General features: G+C 44.4%; 2 protein-coding genes across 4 annotated transcripts in view; one reads left to right on the top strand and one right to left on the bottom strand.

The window, feature by feature from the left end:
- EIF2AK4 (eukaryotic translation initiation factor 2 alpha kinase 4) overlaps positions 1-4,479 on the top strand; it is a 42,429-nt gene extending 37,950 nt beyond the window's left edge. For all 3 annotated transcript variants that reach the window (XM_064460122.1, XM_064460121.1, XM_064460120.1), the window contains 4 exons: positions 1,076-1,144; positions 1,737-1,781; positions 2,914-3,038; positions 4,241-4,479. In XM_064460122.1, coding sequence (XP_064316192.1) covers positions 1,076-1,144; positions 1,737-1,781; positions 2,914-3,038; positions 4,241-4,295 — 294 coding nt within the window. In that variant the 3' untranslated portion in view covers positions 4,296-4,479. The remainder of the gene's footprint in view (positions 1-1,075; positions 1,145-1,736; positions 1,782-2,913; positions 3,039-4,240) is intronic.
- A 1,114-nt stretch (positions 4,480-5,593) lies between these two features.
- On the bottom strand, positions 5,594-9,330 carry SRP14 (signal recognition particle 14). Its single transcript, XM_064460124.1, has 5 exons — positions 9,221-9,330; positions 8,676-8,748; positions 7,967-8,079; positions 6,818-6,850; positions 5,594-6,474 (listed from the first exon to the last, which is right to left on the bottom strand). Exons 1-5 carry the CDS (start codon positions 9,242-9,244, stop codon positions 6,385-6,387), a joined length of 333 nt encoding a protein of 110 aa, XP_064316194.1. The 5' UTR covers positions 9,245-9,330; the 3' UTR covers positions 5,594-6,384.
- Positions 9,331-12,306: the final 2,976 nt, after the last annotated feature.

The following is a 12,306-nucleotide window of genomic DNA, read 5'->3' as shown; positions in this document are numbered from 1 at the left end:
AGGCAAAGATCACCTTTTTTTAAAATTTTGCATCTTGGGGATTATCTGTGATGTTGTGGCTCAGCCATCATTGCACATACACATTAGATATCTTACTTTAGTAGGAACAATGGTTCTGGAATTTTCCTGGTGTTTTTTTTTTAATAAATGCTGAAGCATGTTAAAGGTGCAAGTGCAGCAGACTCTTTAATACTCTTACGTGTTTCATTATGTTGTCTCAAACTAAAGGCCTAAGAAAAAATTGCAAATTAAAAAAAACCTGCCTAAAATGTGATATTATAATAATGTAGATAAGATTAAATGATGCTAGAAACAAATGCCAGAGTTTGCTCCTTTAGGATTATGGGCTTCAAGATATTTAGAGTACATGGTAAAACAGAACTGTAATTTTAGCCCATTTTCAGTCCAAATTTGGGTGTGCAACAAAAAAATCCTCCCTATAAATAGTTCTCAGAACCCAAATAAAGAAGCAGATGTTATTTTCTGAGCTTTGAGCTAAACTGTGCTGTTTTCAGGTTTTTAATATATAAGAGCATTTTTCCAAGGTACAAAAGACCAGCCTAGTGCAAGGCTGCAACTGCATTTGTAAAGTGCTGCCTTAGCAGGATAACTAGCTTGCTCTGGAAAAAAGTGTTACAAGGCATGACCCGTACTTTGGTTTGGCTTTCAAATCGGTCATCCTTCTTCAGCTAGAGATGAATCACTGTATCTAGTCATGGGTTCTCATGTTCCTCTGAAAAGTTATCTAACACCCAGAAACAGGCAGTCTTACTACATATGCAAGAATTCATGTTGTAATGTGCAGCCCTGTCTGCTTTAGTACAGTACCAGTATTAGGAAATCTTTACCATTGCTGCAAGAGCGGCTCAGCCCCAGTCTCCTTCCTGTCTAGGATTGTTGTGGAATTGTTACTAAAAATTATATTAAATGTGAATTTTAGTTGAAATATGATGTAGTTGTACAGTGTGTGTAGAAGCAGCCTCTTCTGTTCTCATCGTCTATGAAATAGAAAATATGGTCCCAACCTGTGTCACACAAGCAGTGTATTTTACTTTTGCCCATCTTTTGTTGCCAGGTGCAAACAAGACTTCAGACATTCATTTCTAGCCTGCAGCAGAAAACAAGTGAGATTGAGATTTTAGCAGTAAGTATTTGGCAGAAGCCTGAATTAATTTCAAATTCTTAATTGAACTGGATGATCTGGAACAAACTACTGCCAATAGCTTCACTTTAGAGACAGCAAATGAACCAAACTTATGGCTAAATAAGACCCATCACGTTTCTCTAATACTTGACAATTATCTCGAATTGTATATATTGGACAGTTCCATAGAACAAATTTAACAAGTATTTAGTTATAAATTCTTAAGCTGTACCTATGCTAACTACCATGGTAGACTTGATAACTTGTTCCTGCTAGATTTGCTCTTACGGTTAGACCAACATAGCTTTTGTTTGTATATAGGTTTTAGACGTTGCTGACCATGTCACAGAGGACGCTAAAACGGTGTATGCTTTCCAGGAAACATACTGCCTACTTGGAACTTTCCATAATGGAATCTGTCATGAACAGTTCGTTTAAAATGCTTAAAACCATGGTAAATTCCCAGTCCTATCAGCATGAGTGTTTATTTAGACATCAAAAAGTCTGACTCTCTTCAGTATAGCTAATCTCGAGTTGGCAAACTGATAACAGAAGATGGTTAAGCATTGATTTCTTGATGATGTTTTTACAGGTAGATCTGCCAAAAGCAACTGTGATACACTTCTTATCATTAGAGGTAAGCAATTAAGTATCAGCGTTAAAACTCTAATTCAGCAATAGATGATAAATTCTGTTCCTAATGAAGTGGAATGTAAAATTCAAAAGTCATTTTTTCCTTCAAGAAGTTTGAATCAGGTTTTAGAACTTGAAAGGATTTTTTTTTTTAACCCAAGGAGCTTGGCTGAGGCTAGAAAAATCTTTTTGTCAAATGCCTAAGTTACGCAAGCACCATTGGGACGCCCTAATCCAAAGCTCTGGTGTTTTTCCCAAGAAGAGTTAACAGAAGTTGAGTCTTACTGCTCATTTTCCGAAACCAATAGCCTTAACAGCAGTTTCAGCAAAGGTGTTTCCTGAAGTTGTTAATGAAGGAGGACTGAAAATACAGAGGCATTTGAGTGCAGTTGCTGAAACATCTTAGTGCAGCCAAGATAAAAAGGGGATGTATAAGTATTACATTGACACCTTTAACAACTCAGAAACAGCTCAGTGAGGGGAAAAAAACGCTAAAGACAAAGCTCTTCTTTCCTCCAATGACAGCAGTAGCTTTGAAGTCAGAAGTTCTTACTAGAGATGGATGCCTCCCCACCCCTCCGAAAAACAAACTGAAGATGGCATCCTGCCTGGATGGGTTTAGTGGGTTTAGTACTTCCATACCTTTCATCCTCTGCTCTGAAGGAATGCTTGTCTGGTAATCAGAACCCAGTGAAACATTTGAAAATATCTTCAAAATACTTACTTCAACCAGTCTATCCAAATCATGGAGATAGTTTATCACCTTCTACTTCAATTAAAAAAATAAAAACATACAATCAGCTTGCATTATTCACTTTTGACCACCCTTGCACCAGTTCTTATATTCTATCCAACACTGCAAAACTGGTACAGCCCTCTTCATTGCTCACACCTCTTCATCACTAAACTATCTGTGTAAAGAAACCAATCACTAAATTCTTAATACATTTTCCTAAAAAAAATTTTTTAAAATCAAGTTACACATGTTGTTTATATGAATTTTGTTTGAAACCTGTTTAATTAAGAAGCACTGACATTACACAATGTTGAGAAGACTGAAACCTGTCAGGAGAAGTATTTCTTCCACCAGACAACGTAAGACACTATCATAGTTCCTTGTCAATTTTTTTTCTTAGTTTGATGGATCTAGACAAGCCTTTGACGCTACTGTGAGACAACTGATGTCACGATGGCCAAAACAGAGATGTTCATACTTACAAGCCATTTGTGATGAAATTTACAGTATCAAAATGGAAAAGAGGTAAGTTTGTTAAGCTCTTACCGGTATGTAAAAACATCTCAATTATTTCTGCATGAAAACTTCAGTAATTAAGCTGCTTTTAATTTGTTGTCCTCTTTCCCTCTCCCTGAGAAAAAAAGAAATATTCAGGAATTGTGTATAGTTCCTTCAGTACTACAGGAAGAATTTACTGGTCGTCTAATCCTCACTTGTAAAATATAAATTCTTGGCCATTTAAAGTTTCCATTTTTATAAGCCTCTTCAAGAAACTCTAAAATGTGTTCTCATTTACTGCTTTGTTCATAAAACTGAATAGCAAGCAGCGATACACATTCAGGTATACTGCTATTCTACTACGTAGTAACCCTCTTTCCTCACGGGAGGAACTCAGCTCATCTTTTAAAACTCAGGAGCACACTTAATTCCTCCTGATTTGAAGGAATACAATGGGAATCCAGCACAGCTGACAGACTGTTCAACTTTAAGGAAACACAATGCATGCTCTCCCAAAAAGTACAGTGAAGCCCATTTCTGTTTTCTAAATGTTTTCACATTTAAGTTCAACTCATAGTATCCTTGTTGGATTCTGGCAAGGCTGAAACAGATAGTCTGGGCACATCCAATTTTAAGTCTCAAATTTTAAATTGTTGCATGTACTGGTACAGTTAAGTGAGACCTGGGGATTTATGTCCTATTGTGAGTTTAATTTATAGTAGTTTCTTAAACCTACGTTCAACTTGAAGGTACTACTTAACCTTTAAATTACACTAGAAAGTGACTTTGATTCCTTTTTCTTAGAGATGCACCAAAATTGCCTCAGGTTTGCTAATGTTTACTAAGGCAACTAAACATGAAATGTTTAGTTTTCCTCCCTGTGGCTTGCAAGGCTGTGAGCAACAGAACTCAATCACTACATGTGAATGATATTCCATAGAACGTTGGGTGTGAGCATAATGCAGGCCCTGACGAAGTCTTCCTTGCAGTCGATGCCTGCACACAGAACACTGCTTGGCCGTAAGCCTTCAGATTGCTCAACAAAAACTGAACGGGCTAGATAAATGGAAAGAATAAAGAGAACTGCAGCCACAGCCAAAGGAACTAAAACTTACTGCTCTTCTAATGAATCTCTGCTGTTAGCTTATTGCTAAGATTTGTCACAGGTACTGTAGCTCTTGATCCTGCAGTTTCAAAGTTTTAAAATTCTCTTTTCCTTCCCCCTGCAGGGTTCCTGCACTTATCCTGTACAGTTACCGAGACGAATACAAGGTTTTGTTTTAGTGCTTAAAATGTATTTTATGGGCTGCTTTTACAAAGATAAGTGTTTTGTCCAAAGGAATTTCAAAAAGCTGTAATAATGCAAGCCTGGAAACAAACACCTTTTTATGTGTCCAGATTGAATTTCATGTGTAAGATAAAACTGTAAATTTCTTTCAAAAAGTGCAAATAAACGTTTTATAGGCAATTAAGGAACAAGTCTGACTACAGCCACAGATGTGTATTGCCATGTAATTCTTGCCTCTTATGCCACAAAGGAGTCAGCTGTCCAGGTGTAAAACTACTTTTACATAGTTTCAGAATGCCTTTTATGTCAGCACGCAACAGTAGGACCAAAATGAGAAACTCCGTTTGAGAATGAGAGAGGATGAATTAGCTTCCAACTTTAACAAACTTTCATACTTTTTTGAAGAAGGTTTTATGTAATGAAAGGTTTGCCTACTGAGCCTTCTTGACATACGTATTACAAGCAATACGTACGTATTTTTCTGTTTAAACCTACTGTTTTAATTTCTATACAGAAGACGGTAGATTTCAAGCTGAAAGTTATTGCAAGCCTGGCTGCTTACGCTTGTCCTGCCTGTACTTTTGCGTTCAGATCAATCAGCAGCTTCCCAGGAGATGAAATAAGACGTAATACAGGAAAAAACTTCTTTCAGACCTAAACCTAAGGTGTTTAAGAGAAACAGGTGTAACGAAATTTTGAACTAGCTTTCTCCACATGAGTTGTTGGATTAAGTTTGAAGTTAAAAGCCACAGTAATGATGGAAATCTTCTAATTCTGCAAGCTAAATTGTAACTTGACCCCCATTAGGACCAGCAAAGTGAGCAAAACTGAAGATGAGTTACAGCAGCCATAATTAACTATGCATTATATTTAAAGGTTGGACTAGATAATCTGGGATATTTCACAAACTACTTAATATACTGGAGTGAATAAGCAGAAAAATTAGGGATGTTTGGAACTAGACTGTTGTTTAGTTTACCCTCCATCCCCACCCTGTACCTTCTGTTTAAACAGCTTACTGTTGTAATGCTCAAGTGACGGCCTTCAGCACTGCAGGCTCACTGCACAAAGAAATACCTGCTTACTTCTCCCCCTTTCTTGTAATAAAGAGGAAGGCAAAGTTAAAATATGTAAAGAGGTAACTTTAAAGACAAACCCAGTAACTTCTGAGAACTGTGAAAGTTATACCAGGAACACACAAAGTAGCATCAGGGGAGTTAGTCCTAAAAGCACAGCTAACTGTACCATTCCCACCACTTCTCCAACAAAAGTCACATCAGTCATTACAACCAAATCCATTTCTCATTGCGTTTAATATGAACAATTAAGTATTCACCTTTTACATCTGCTCATATGAATGAGCTAATTTAAGATGTGAAGTATGAAGAAATTCAGATCCCTGAATATACTGAAGGATGAAGCTTTTAAAAAAAACTTTAGGTGACATGAGCATTTTTTTAAGCCATGTCTGAAGGGAACATGGTGCACAGTCCTGTCCTTCCTCCACCCTGAGCCAGGGTCAGCACAGCTGGATCAGCATGGAGCAGAGGCACAACTGCCTGGCTCTGCAAGAGCTCAGGCACTGTGCTGGCTGCCCTAGGGACACCTGCACTGCATCATGTACACGTCCCTCAAAATAAGACAAACAGGAAAGCTGCTGTTCCTGGTAATGCATTGGCACCCGCTTTCCCTAGTACTACTGAGGCTTATCTTTAAAACTGGGTATCTGTCACCAAGACGCCTGCTCCAGTCTTACTTTGCTCCTGGTACAGTGCATTTCTCTTCACCCTGTGTTACCCCCCAAACAGGTTTTACAGTGCCCACTTGTATAATATAATACAAAACAAACAGCAGTATAAGTACAAAACTAGTTGGCAGCTGAGTGTAAAGCTATTTCAGTATAACCCCGTAAATACTCCTGCTGTACAATTCACAGAAAGCACCTTCTGTTCTCAGTTTAAACAAAAGTACTGATCACATCCCAGTATCCTGCTGGAAGGAAAGCCAAGGACAAGTGGTAACCCAAAAAGAAATGGACTTTGCTTTGAGCAAGGGTCAAGTCTGTTATGGTAGGACATCGTTCCATCACTGGGTTGCTTTACTCTTCTTGTTTTTGCTTTTCTTGTCTTTTTTCTTCAAGCCATCCATGTTAGCTCTCAGCAAATTTGAATATGCCTGAAACAAGAATTGGAACCATTAAAAGCAAATATTAGGTGACAAGATGTGAGAGGTGACATTTTACATATTGCTAATGGATAGGTGTCTGCATTTTCTCAGTTAGAGAATCATGCTCTTACACCCTACACTGGGAAACTATTGTTTCTAAACCAATGCAGAAAGTTCGATAAAACAAAACGGGTTTATTTTTTTTTAAACAAATGCAGGTGGATGGGTAGTCTAAGGTTAATCTGTATGCCTATTCAGCACTGAATCAACCTGTTCACAGCTGTCCAGTGTCTCCTACTGGCCTGTCCCCAACACCTACAGAAAAGGAAGATAAAACGCATACAGCACTTACCATCTGGAATTTATTTACTTCCTTTGAGCTCACCTGCAAAAGTAATACTGGAGGTTAACCAAGAAAACACTAGCTTTACTACAAACCAAGTATCAGTACGTCTTTACCCACCAGTGACCACGTAGTCTCATCACATTCAGTGGTAGGAGGCTGTACTGACATGTCATAGGACTTCACTGATTTAGAAAACTGAAAACATTCCTTACTCAAATAACAAAATCCTCTGGAGTCCATTCCTCCCTAATCCGTGTGTTTTCAAATGGGAAAAATGTAAAGAAACATTCTAAGGAAGGTTTTATTTACTTGTAGAGCCATGAAAACATGTTGCAGCCCAGATTTTCTCAACTATTTCTGAAAGTAACATTTTTCCATGGGTTACATCACAGAGGAGAGCTAGTCAGCTAAAGACTTTCACAATCTCTCATTCAAAGCAAAGACACAATAGGTTTTCAACTTCTAGTTAACATTTCCTGAAATGCAAATAGCTCTGTAAATGAGGAAAAAAAAAAAAAAAAAGGTATGCTAAGCAAGATTAAGGCTTAGAAGAGTCTACCCCTGCCCACACATTCTCACCAGGACACAAGGATCCCTTTCCTACCGTTTCACAGTCTGGGAACATTCAGTTCTTTCCCAGGTTGTAAGAACCTTTGGTGATGCCATCAAGGTCTACAGGAAACTACCTCTCTGTCACCTGAGGCCTGAGCGTGGGTGGGCAGGACCCTTCTTCGCCTTTGATCCACACCATTTATCCTCATACTGCAGGATCCATACCTGCCCTGTCTCCTTCTGCCTGTGTCTCTAGAAGCAGTTTCCCCCTTCCCTCCAAGCTCACTTGACTCAAAACACAATGGCCAAGGTTGCTGAAAACAGGCAGAGCCCCTTTCTGCTGTCCTGCCGTACCATTCTGAAGCAAAATCCAGCACAGAGAGCAAAACTATAAACTACTGATCCATCTGTAATGCATTAAGACTTCAGGTAAGCGTACCACTTCAGGTTCCTGACTTCAGCTGTGTGTTGAGCTACCATATGGTTTCTCTGGAATTATTAAGAGAGTAGCTCTCATAATTTCATGTAAAGACTTAAAATATGGAGCATTAAATAAGAGACAAGTATGGCCACTAATCTTTCTAACCCGAAGCTGTCACTCACCACTGTGCTAATTTTCTTCTTTCCATCAGTTGCTCTTAGAAGACACTTGTTGTCTGCTGGTTCAAAACTTTCTACGTGGCCTTTGCGCGGGACTGGTTTTGTTCGGCCATCATCTGTATTGAAAGACAGAGAGCGTGTATTCGTATTTCACTAAAATCACTGAATGCCTCCTGATATGTTAAAAATTATTCACGAGGGGATCTGTAAAACGTCTTGCAATTTAAGGCCATCTGAACTGACATTGCTGTCAAATTGTTCACAGACGCTTTCCTCCGTAACCCCATAAACTACATCTGCTAGGAAAAAAAAGTAAATCCTTGCCCTGACACGTCGTATGAACTGCCTGCTTCAGCAGTATGTTGTAAATGCACGTCAAACTGCAGCCTAGGACACTCGACTTCTCAAGCAGTGCGAGCTAGCCAGAAACCAGACAAAAACAAGCACACAAAAGCAGCACTGACACTCTCCTTTTGTAGAAATCTAAGCATTTCCAATTATTGTTTAGGAATTTCTAAGTCCCAGTATTTCCTGCAGTTTGAAATACAGTCTTCCTTCAAGGTTATTAGCACTGCAGCTGATTTGCCCATGTGACTACTCTTGTTTCTCAGAGACTCTGCATCACAACTGTTTCTTTTAAAATCCGTGCCAACAATACTAAGCTTGATTTATATTAACACCTCTTCAATCCAGTAACATATTTAAAACTTACACTTCTTCAGCGTTATGAAAACACTCCCTGAAGTTCTGCACTTTTGGAAGAGCCTGGTAAGCTCTGTCAGGAACTGCAAGAGAAAGAGACCCCATCGTTGGCTGGAGGCCGCCACCACGGCGGTGGTTTATTTCTTCTCCCTGCAGAGCCCAGGGCTCGGCTGCCGGGGAGCAGCCCCGGCCTCGCCACTACCGCAGGCCGGGCTCTCCCCGCGCTGCAGCGGCAAGCGCCAAGGCAAGGCGACGCCCGGCCCTCCCCGCGCTGGAGCCCCAGGACGGGAGGGACCGGCCGCGGCCGGCCCAGCCCGAGGTTCTCACTCCGGAAAACGAGGCCTAACCCCCGCCCCCCTCGCCCAGACCTACCCCGGCCGCGGCGTGCCTTCCCGCCCTCCCTCGCCGAAGGCACCGGGGACGGCCGTGTCGCTCCCACGCCGCCGCGGCAGCCGAGGGGGCGGCTCCACGCGGGCCCGGCGCACCCGGGGCTCTGCGGCGCCCCCCTCCCTCTCTCCCGGCGCCCCCCCGCGGCTCCCCGCCGGGCAGCCCTACCTGCTCGCTCTCCAGCAACACCATCCTGCACCACCGGCCGGAAGCGCCGCGCACGCGCGCGCACGCGCACCACAGCACGAGGCGGGCCCGCACGGGCGGCACCGCCCCCCTCCCCCCCCCCCCGAGCCGCTCGCGCCGCCGGGAGAACAGAGCGGGCGGAGAGAGCCTCGCGGTGAGGGGAGCGCCACGTCAGCCCCGCGCGGCCCCGCCCCGCCCCGCCCCGGCCCGGCCCTGCCTCCCTCGGGGGCGGGATGGGGATGGCGGCGGCGGCTGCAGAGCCGGGCAATCGCCAGCTATATGAAGTTTAACAAGAGCAAGTGCTGCGTTTTACACCTGGGGCGCGGCAGCCCTGGCTGCACAGACAGGCTGGGGAGCGAGGGGCTGGGGAGCAGCTCTGCAGGGACCTGGGGGCTCTGGTCCATGGCAGGCTGAACACGAGCCCCCAGCGTGCCCTGGCAGCCCAGGGGGCCAGCTGAGTCCTGGGGGGCACCGAGCCCTGCATCGCAGCCGGGCGAGGGGGGGGATTGTCCCGCTCTGCCCCGCGCCGGTGCAGCCTCGCCTCGAGGGCTGTGTGCAGCTTTGGGTGCCACAGGACATTAAGGATATAAAGCTACTGGAGAGTGTCCAGAGGAGGGCCACCAAGTTGGTGAAGGGTTTAGAGGGGAAACCGTACGAGGAGTGGCTAAAGTCTGCAGCTTCCTCACAAGGGGAGGAGGAGAGGCAGGCGCTGATCTCTTCTCTCTGGTGACCGATGACAGGACCCGAGGGAATGGCAGGGAGATGTGCCAGGGGAGGGTTAGGTAGGGTATTAGGAAAAGGTTCTTCCCCCAGAGGGTGGTGGAGCCCTGGGACAGGCTCCCCAGGGAGGTGGTCATGGCATGGTAGCCTGGCGATATTCAAGGAGCGCTCGGACAACACCCTCGGAGACATGGTGTGAATTTGGGGTTTCCTGTGCAGGGACAGGAGTTGGACTTGATGATCCTTGTGGGTCCCTGCCAACTCGGGACACTGTTATGACGATGGTGATGATGGTGATGCGGCTGAGGCTGGCAGGAAGGACCAGCCCTGCGGGGCCATGCTCTGGCCAGCACCACAGCCACCACAGCCGTACACCCCCCTGCCCTGCTGTACCCCCGCAGCTGCGCGGTCCCAGCCGCAGCGCAGGTTCCTCTCAGGCACGCTGCCGGCACTGGCGGCCCAGAAGAGCGGCACCAAGGCTTCGGCTCCTCCAACACTGCAGCAGCGCAGCCAGCCCACAGCGGGCTGCCTCACCCGGCGGCAACGTCCCGCTGGCCTCGCCTCGCCTCGCCTCACCCGCTGGCCATGGCTTGGGGTCGGAACAACAGCCCGCGCATAGGCCTCAGGGCGGCTACTGTTGGCAGCGCTCAGCTGCACAAGTCGCAGGGGTGGAAGGGTGTAAACCAGCTACAATTCCCTACTTCCCCTTCACTGGAGTGAGTGAGTGGAGTCAGACATGCCTCAGTGTCCCCAGGCACCAGGAACGGCTCGCAAGCTGCCACATAAGCTTCCTGTGAAAACAGATCGGCAGCTGGCCGTCGTTTCCAGTGAAGTGCTGAAATGGCTGGTGCGAGGGGTCCTGGCGAGCGTGACTGGCCGAAGGCTTGGAGGGCGAAGGGTGTGTCCTCAGGCTCGATGAACAAGACCCCTAGATTTGTACAAGAAACAGCCAGCTAAGAGGAAATCAGCATGTGGGTGGGGTGAGAGGCCACTTCATACCCAAAATACTCAGAGCTCTTGAGGGGCAGATTCTGGGAAGGGGCAGTTTTCTGTCAGGCCCAGGTTAGTTGGTCTGGGAACACGTAGAAGCAGCATTTGATCTAGTGCCTTTTCATGTTTCTCACTAGGAAAATTGATTTCATTTTCCTCCATGGACCTAACAAAAGTGAAAGATAATGCCTCACATGCAGATAAAAGGGGGAAAGTGTTCTCAGGACTGATAGGTGCTTGAGCCCCTGAAGAGCTCATACTGTTCACTTAGGAGCTCAGGACCGCGTTCTAGACAGAACTGAAATACCTTCTTGCGTTATCATTCTCATGGTGGGGTGTTGTTTCATATATAAAGCAACACTTCATAATCAGAGAGACTAGCCACTCCAAAAGTCCTTTTTAGAGTTTGCAATCATTTGTTGTCCTTTTGCAGGTTAAGCAAGAGGCAGTAGAGGGTGCTGTGATTGCACACACAGAAATGAAACTGCCTAGAGAACAAGGAAACAAATACCCAAGAAGCACGTCATCACAACACGGCCATGGTTTATCAAAATCTATCAGTTTATTAAATTAACTCCATTATGTTGGAGTCAAAGGAAGTGTAGCGATCCAACACTGACTTTCCCTAACTGTCCATGGTGTTATCCTCCTGATGTTTTTGCACTTGTATTATTTACAGTTGAGGAGGAAATGCTTCAGAAACGTAGATTTAATTGTTTCTCATAGCATTAAAAATCTCATAAAAACTGATGCGAGGAACATATGTTAAGTCTTCTGAAAATGGACATTCTAACCGGACATGATCAGTGCTTTGGCCAGAAGTACTGACAGGCCAAAGCCTTGTACTGTTGTAGAAAGTGATGGTCCCTGCCCCTAAAAGCTTACAGCCAGTGTCCACAGCAAGTGAAGACAGGTGGATGCAAGGACTCACTGCTGACACGTACTTCCTTTAGCCCTGCCCGGTTGCAGGAGCAGTCATAACAAACTCCTAATTACAAGAGGTTGTTTTGTCAGAAATCAGAGTAGGGTTCTGTTTTCAAGGGAGCTCTGAATGAGGACGATGCAATAGTGCTGCAGACTTTTATAGGCAACTTGTGAAAGAAGAGCAGAAATGGAAAAACTAAAACAACTGCAACATACTCCCCCTTGGAAGCTACCACGGTCACAGACACTGGAAGGCAGAAGTAGTGCATTTCTACTCATGCTTGCCAAAGAGAAGATGGGTGATCTCATAGCTGAAATGGGGGGACTACGACTCCCACCTGAATTCTGACTCTTGAATTCACCAGAGGAGTCTTGTGTTGCCTTGAAACCTGTCTCCTATTGTCCCTGTACCACAGCTTTTCTTTCACAAAGGT

Source organism: Phalacrocorax carbo, chromosome 9 (genome assembly GCF_963921805.1).
Source record: "Phalacrocorax carbo chromosome 9, bPhaCar2.1, whole genome shotgun sequence".
Classification (NCBI taxonomy): domain Eukaryota; kingdom Metazoa; phylum Chordata; class Aves; order Suliformes; family Phalacrocoracidae; genus Phalacrocorax; species Phalacrocorax carbo.
This window is presented reverse-complemented; position numbering and strand designations above follow the sequence as displayed.